Raw genomic sequence first — 8200 nt, 5'->3', positions numbered from 1 at the left:
CCCCACTTCTACTAGGGCCACCCTTGTTGTTGTTGTTATAGTTATTGTGTTGGCCCCCTCTTGTATTCCCTCCCCTAGGAGGTTGTTGTGGCTTGTCCTTTCGAGGCTCCACCTGATAGTCGACAAGGCACTCAGCAGCTTGCATGGCCCTTGTCACTGTGTCCACCCGTTGCCTTTGCAGCTCTGCACGAGCATAAGGCTTCAGTCCTTCCATGAACGTGAAAATCTTGTCTTTCTCACTCATGTCGCGAATACTCAGCATGAGAGCGGAATACTCACGCACATAATCCCTAACTGACTTGGTCTGGCGCAGCTCCCTGAGCTTCCTGCGCGCATTGTACTCGACATTTTCTGGAAAGAATTGCAAGCGGATAGCCGCCTTTAGTTCCTCCCATGTCGTTAGATTTTCTTCCCCGGCCCTGATGGCTTCAAACTTTACCCGCCACCAAAGCTTAGCATCACCTTGCAAATACATGGTAGCAGTTGCTACCTTCTTTGGTTCCTCTAGCTCCCCCACGGCCTCAAAGTATTGTTCAACGTCAAAAATGAAAGTTTCAACTTCCTTGGCATTTCGAGCACCGTGGTAGGCCTTTGGCTCCGGTATCTTGATTTTCTGGGGCGCAGGCACATGATTCCCAGCGCCCCCACCCTGATTTCCTCCTCCTCGGAGTACTCCATTTAGGGCCACTTGGAAGATATTAAGCTGGCCCGTCAACTGATCAATAGTTTGTTGCATTACAGCTATGGTAGCTGCATCCTCAGTCCTTCCTTGTCGCAACTCCTCCACAATCAGTCGTGTTCCCTCAAAATCACGACTCATGTGCACGATGTCGTTGCTAGCCATCGTTGTCTTTCGGTCCAGGTCATCCATCTTTTCACCCATACTGGCCCTCAGAGCGGGCACAGTATCATTCAGCTGTCTCAGTCCCTCGACAGCTGCTTCGAGGTCCGTAATACGTTCCCCTTGAGTCCTCACCATGGCTGGTGACAAAATCCGTCGAAACTTTTTCCTTCGTTTTCTAGCCAGTCCAAAACTGTGCTCTGATACCAACTGTTACGCGGCGCCTTCTTTAGATGTTTAGAAGGGCGACGTAAGGCTAAGTAATCCGACTTCCGTGTGATCACTATCCGCCAACCTGAGGTCCCCTCTACACGCTAGACTAGACTGTCAATGCCGTGTAGGAAAACCGTGTCGTCAACAATTGCAATGAGAGAATTGAAAACGAAAATTGCTTGCTTGTATTAACAGAGAATTGATTACAAGAGAGTTGGGGTGTTCGAGGGGGAGAGAACACCTTTGCAGAAGATTTGAATGCTTTTTGATTTCACCGACTATATCCCCCCTAATAATGCTTTAAAAAAAATAACCCAAGTTACAGGAGTAGACATAAGAAAGCTAGAAAATCATAATACAAGAACAGGAAGTAAACTACTCTATATTTACATCAAAAGTGACCTAAACTAGAGCAGGTCCATTACAGCATCTTCGGATCATGGCACTGCCGTGCGCACCGGGGTGCGGGCACGGTCGGGCGCGCTTGGGCGCAGGCTGTCGTGCGCAGGCGCTGGGGCGCTGGCACTGTCGTGCGCGCGCAGGCGCTGGCATCGGGCGCGCTGGGGCGCAGAGGGTCGGGCACTGCGCGCGGGCTGCCTGGCATGGGCACCTGGGCGCTGACTGCAGGCGAGCGTTGAGGGCGCTGCTTGCTGGTGGGCGCTTTGGGCAATGCCGGCTGGTGGGCTCGGTCCTGAGCAAACGATGGGGCGACATTGGAATAGGCATTCTTGTCGCTTGGTGCGACCGAGACCACGGGGTCGTCCATGACACTGGGGCCATGGGGTGCGACCAAGGGGTCATTGGGCATGGCGGTAAAGCCACCCATGACACATGTTCAAGATTGGAACCACAAATTTACCCTCTTGTAATTACATAAGGACCCTCTTTGACTCCCTCCCCCCCCCCCTCCAAACAATAACTGGCGCTAATAATACCAAATCTCTATCATAAAATATGGGACAAGGAATTCCAAAGCAACCAATCAATCTCCCTAAGAGTCCTTTGAGAATATCAAGTACAACTCATAATTAGCAAGCTTTAGTCATGGCAATAGCATTATAAGGAAATAGAGAGGGTGGTTCACTGATCAGAGTATTGCCTAAGCATTGAAATAGCCTAAGGATCTTGCAAGAATTTAGTGAACTCAGCAAGCAAATCTGGATGGTCATTGAGAAGTTTGGCAACCTACACATAAAATAAAAGAAATAAAGACAAATTAAAACACGAAGATCACACACACACACACAGATATATATACATATACATATATATATATATATATATATATATATAGTATTTGTATATCCAAATTAAGATATATTTAATCACCTCATGGTAGACTTCATAGATGCTCCTAGGCTCCTTGTACGTCTTTATGATGTTTGTGAAGGATTTGTAAGCATGATCAACGTTTTGAAAACGTTCCTGCTCGAGGTGATAACCCAACAATTAAGTTATGACTTAGGGTTTATCTAAACTATTATAAATGCATGAGACTCCAATAGAAAAGTTGATCACATTTTTATCTTTCATAAGTGCATTTCATGTTGGATAAAATCATAACAATTACATATTTCTTGAAAACTTCATAATTTAGTTTTATTCATTAATAAGCCAACAACGTACCCATTATTTAACCATTTTAATTTATTAAAGAACCTCAGTATTCCCTTTTAATGACGTTAGGGATATGATAACCTTTTAATTAATAAGAACTTCACTATTTCCTCGTATGATGACATAATAAAAGCAGTGAATCTCTTTTTAAAGTATCCACGTTTTTATTCCGATACTCTAAGTTCACATTCGAAACAAGTAACATTTCAAAATACACTTTTTTTTAGTCTTTACATTAACTTTATAAGACACACGCTTATAATATTATCGCTCCGGATAAAAAAAATGTATTGTAATAATTATCACGAGATACACCTGCAATGCAGATAGATAGTAACTAGCAAAGGAAAAAGAAAAAGTGCATACAATTATTATGAAATTAGAAGGCAAGAGAATAACCTTTATTTTTTTCAGAAAGCTGATAGCTTCTTTATGAGGAACTTCAGTTTTACACTTCTTCTCTTTCCGTTCTTCCTTACTCTCATCTGCAAAAAGTACAAGTTTAAATCAATGATAAACCATATAGGACTAATGGTGGAAAATTCTAATGCAACTATAGATATTCATAAAATAATAACCATGGACTCACACTTTAGGGCATCTTTACCTTCATGAGGACCTCCAAATTCTTTAACAATCTGAACAGATTTCTTTTCATCGGTGTGATGCAGCATGTTACGGTCTATTTCTGCATGAGGACCAATAATGCTACATAGAGGGGAGCGCTTTAGATGAAACGGATTGACAGTAACTGGATCTGGAAAGAATTTATTCAACTCATCTAGCAAATCTGGATGACCATTGAGAAGTACAGCAATCTACATATATAGAAAAATAGAAATAAACAAAAACATGACGATCGTCTATAATATCTTCGTATCCAAACTAAATATATTTTATCACCTCATCGTACACCTCTTTGATGTCCTTGTTCTCCTTTCTAAATTTGCCCAGAATGTTTATGAAAGACTTGTATACATAGTCAGCATTTCTGAAACGTTTCTGCAAGAAGTGATAAGCTAGTATGTTATGACTAAAGTTTTTTTTTTTTTTTTTTTTTTTTTGAAGAAGAAGAAGAAAAAAATAGACCTTTTTTATTAAAACCATATAAGGTAACATAAATCTCACCTTTATTTTATTCACTAAACTAACTGCTTGTTCAAATTCAACTGATTTCGTGAGAGAAGCCTCTTCATCATCATTGAAGGTTATTTCATAGCCATTGGGCAAGAAAGTGTTGAATCCAAGGATCAAATTAGGATACCCTTTAAACAAGTCTTTGACTCTTGCTATGACACCACCAACATCAATTCTGTGAGAAAATATGTAATTAAGTCTCACATAAATCACCAAATCAATATAAAAATAATAAGGATGCCACTAGGCAAAATAGCAAACCTTTGATTGTTAATGTCTTTCATAACATCAATAAACATGTGATACTTCTCCATTTGATTTAGAAATGTGTCCTTAACTTCCTTTACATAAGATCGTGCATGACTTCTTGTAAGCTTTTGGGTACTACCACTAGCACCAGCTCTATCTCTGCCAGCACTACGACTACGACTTTGGTTGCGGCTGCCACCTCCTCTGCCCAAACTACTTTTAGGAAATTGTGATTGACCATTCCTGATTCATGCAAGAGGAAAAATCATATACATCATAACCACAGTCATAAGTAGCCACTCAGATAACATTTCTGCAGAAACAAGGGTCTAGTCTAACAATAGATGAAGTGGATGAAATTATGGGAGATTAGAGCTCAAATTTCAATAAAGATCGGAAAATTTTGACTTGTGCATTCAAAATTGGTAAAATTGTTAATTAAAACAATTGAATTATTGTTTTTACCCAAAAATCACTTATTTATTACTTAGAATTACCAAGAATTCAACAATTAAAAACAACTCATGTACATAAAAATTATTGATTTATTACGTATAATTACCAAGTATTCGACAAATCAAAACAACTCATTTACATAAAAATTACTGATTTATTACTTAGAATTATCAAGAATTCAACAAATCAAAACTCACGTACATAAAAATCACATATTTATTAATTAGAATTACCAAGAATTCGACAAATCAAAACAACTCATGTATATAAAAATCACTGATTTATTACTTAGAATTACCAAGAATCCAACAAATCAAAACCACTCATGTAAGTAAAAATCACTGATCTATTACTTAGAATTACCAAGAATTCAACAAATCAAAACAACTCATTTACATAAAAATCACTGATCTGTTGCTTAGAATTATCAAGAATTCAACAAATCAAAACAACTCATGTACATAAAAATCACTAATTTGTTACTTATAGAAATACCATGAATTCAACGAATCAAAACAAATCATGTACATAAAAACCACTGATTTAATACTTAGAATTGAACAAATCAAAATAACTCATGTACATAAAAATCATTGATTTATTACTTATAGAATTACCAAAAATTCAATAAATCTAAAAAACTCATGTACATAAAAATCACCGATTCATTAATTAGAATTATCAACAATTCAACAAATCAAAACAACTCATGTACATAAAAGTCATTGATTCGTTACTTAGAATTATCAAGAATTTAACAAATCAAAATAACTCATGTACATAAAAGTCATTGATTTATCACTTAAAAGTACCAAAATTCAACAAATCAAAACAACTCATGTACATAAAACTCGCCAGGAAAAGAACTTACAATTTTGTATGAGAGGGACTAATTCTCCGCTTAAAGTGAGCTGTACCATATGCATCGATTTTCAATCGCCCCATGCTGCAAAAATATTACAGCAAGAACAAGTTTCTTATTAATAAATAAGAAGAGAAATTAATCAATATTTGGATTAAATCGCTATTCATACCTTTTTTTCCCTTCTTCTCTCTCTCCCCCAACGTTGGAGAAGTATAAAGAAATGAAGAGTAAATATGTCAAGTAACATGCCTACTCATATTGTTGGATGATCGTAATCTCATTTCTATTCATGTAATTACTCTGATAACATCTCCATTTCATTTTAATTGATCTTTGCGAACTTGACACTCCAATTGAGAAACTATTTATTTATTTTACTAAATTATCCTTATTAATTATGCTTGGCAAATCTAAGTTTGACTATTATTTCTTTATGTAATTATTTGATATTTAAGGTAATATTGGAAGAAAACCATAAGCCTCTTTTGATTTGCTAATATGGACAAGTAAAATGAAAAATCTAAATTTAGTATAAGGGTCAAGTAAAATGAAGCGAATGAAGTACTTCGTAGTATATTATTAATAAGAGGGAGACAATTAGGTCAAATTGGGAGTATTTTAGTCTTTTGATAATATTTTACGCTGCTAATTTTTGTACTTTATTTCTCGGAAGTACAAAATGACTAGAGGTTGACAAAAATTGTTAGAGGTGGCAAATACAATCGCTTTTTAGTCATATGTCGAAGTTCAAACATGCAGGATTATGGCTCATGCGTTGACATGATTTAATATGCTGAATTTGAAATTATTTATTATGTCAATATAGTATAACCCGGCTGCTGAAGATACAATCTTTTTTCACCACGACCAATTTTTTGTATTATATATATAAAGTAGATAAGTATTATACCCACGAGATGTGTGACCTAAAATAGAGAATATTAAATATTAATCATGACGAATTTTGATATGTCTTGTTAGAGATTGTTTCAAGGAGATTTCAGCTATCGTCTTTTTTCTTAATGAAATATATTTATTACAAAATCTCTATGAAATTAAATGTAAATTATATAAAGTCATCCAGTAATTTGACCAGAAATAAATTGGTAGCATTAATTGCGTTCACATGATAAAATTTATAAAAATTCATAATCTTATTTCTTAAGGTAAATAATTGCGTTCGCGTGATAAAATTTGAACGCATTCTCATAAGGGTGTCAAGTGGGCCGGGCCGGGCTGTAAGTTAAGTGGGCCGGGCTGGGGGCCGGGCTTGGAGAGGGAAAGGGTGTCCGGCCCAGCCCACCTCGGATAGGGGCTACACGTCGGGCTAACCGGGCCCGTTAGTGGGCCGGGATGGGTTTTAGTTAGTGGGCCGGGCCAAGTTTTAGTTAGTGGGCCGGGCCGGGTTTTAGTTAGTGGGCCGGGCCGGGTTTTAGTTAGTGGGCCGAGCCGGATTTTAATTATTTTAAAAAAAAATTCTAATGCTAAAATTTATTAAGTTTAATACTTTAAAATCTAGTTGTTGTCAACTTTATTTTAACCTTCAAGTTCCTTAAATTATACTTTGGCCCTATTTTCAAACTATAAATACCATTCATTCTTCTCCATATTATCTCACAATTCCCTACTCTCCTCTTTCTCTAAATTTCCTACTCATCTAAATGGGAACTAAATGGGAACAATGCACATGAGTTTTGATACTAAACCAAAGTTCTTAATTTAATTATCTCATCTGATCCTAAGTCCTAATGTCATGTGCAGATTGTCATGTCTCCATCATCGGTGGAGACATTTCAATATGCTAAAAAATATTTAATTATTATTATATATAAAATATTTGAAACTAATAAGATTATATTAATATATTATTATATATATAACTAATAGTTTATATTATTATATAGTATACTGTATAACCTATTGAAATATTTTTGAACTTGTGTAAGCCAACAGCAAGATAGTAACTTAAAAGGGGTATTTGATTTATTTCACGCATCAGCAATTTCAGAGGTAAATTATTTTTCATTTAGTAGCAATTAAATATTAACGAATTCGATTCCTCTTCATTTTTATTGTCTCCATTTTTCTCAAGTTCTTACTTGAATAAGAGACACATTACATGAGTTAAAATTAATGGTTAAGTTTTAATTAACTAAAGTAAGATTCTAACTATGGTTTGAATAATTAATAAATATTTCATATATTTGCTTCCAAAATTTTAAGAATCCCACAATTATAGCTACAACTATTTTATTGGGATACAATGTTTTTAAAATACTTATTATTAGTAATAAATGTAATACTTATCTTTTTTTTTTTAATTTGAAGTGGGCCGGGCTGGGCCGGGCCGGTGCCCCGGTGGGCCATCACCCGGGCTTATGGTGGGCCGGGCTGGTGGGCTGTCCACCTTGTCCGGCCCAACCCCCTAATAAAACCCACCTAGCCCAGCCCCTTACACCTATTAGTGGGCTTGGGCCGGGCCGGTGGTGGGTCGGGTTCGGGCTGGCCCGGCCCACTTGACACCCTTATTCTCATGATAAAAATTATAGAACTTCATACTCATCTTCACTAATTTTCTATTAGTGTTTTCCTGAAATCTCCAAAATAAGACTCATGTACATAAGCAGATCAAGTAGACATTAAGATAAACCTGTTTACCCCGGATTCAGGTAATCAATTAAATTTATAGGTGGGTATAGGATATGTGCTCTGTTCTTGATGTGTGCTAGACAAAGAAAACAAAATATTTGAAGGTTCCTAGGTAGAACGGCTAATGACGACAGTTGGCTAGCGATACAAAGGTTTGTGAGCAATGTATGATA

General features: G+C 36.7%; 1 protein-coding gene across 2 annotated transcripts; it reads right to left on the bottom strand.

The window, feature by feature from the left end:
* Positions 1-1965: 1965 nt before the first annotated feature.
* On the bottom strand, positions 1966-5679 carry LOC132622925 (paired amphipathic helix protein Sin3-like 2). Of its 2 annotated transcripts, none has more exons than XM_060337614.1 (9): positions 5548-5679; positions 5385-5459; positions 4070-4300; positions 3800-3983; positions 3575-3673; positions 3261-3489; positions 3071-3156; positions 2384-2479; positions 1966-2239 (listed from the first exon to the last, which is right to left on the bottom strand). In XM_060337614.1, the coding sequence occupies exons 2-9, from the start codon at positions 5456-5458 to the stop codon at positions 2171-2173; spliced, it is 1068 nt and encodes a 355-aa protein (XP_060193597.1). In that variant the 5' UTR covers position 5459; positions 5548-5679; the 3' UTR covers positions 1966-2170. The 2 variants fall into 2 exon arrangements, with proteins under 2 accessions (XP_060193597.1, XP_060193598.1); XM_060337615.1 differs by having other exon boundaries at positions 3279-3489.
* Positions 5680-8200: the final 2521 nt, after the last annotated feature.

Source organism: Lycium barbarum, chromosome 12 (assembly GCF_019175385.1).
Source record: "Lycium barbarum isolate Lr01 chromosome 12, ASM1917538v2, whole genome shotgun sequence".
Taxonomy (NCBI): Eukaryota; Viridiplantae; Streptophyta; class Magnoliopsida; order Solanales; family Solanaceae; genus Lycium; species Lycium barbarum.
This window is presented reverse-complemented; position numbering and strand designations above follow the sequence as displayed.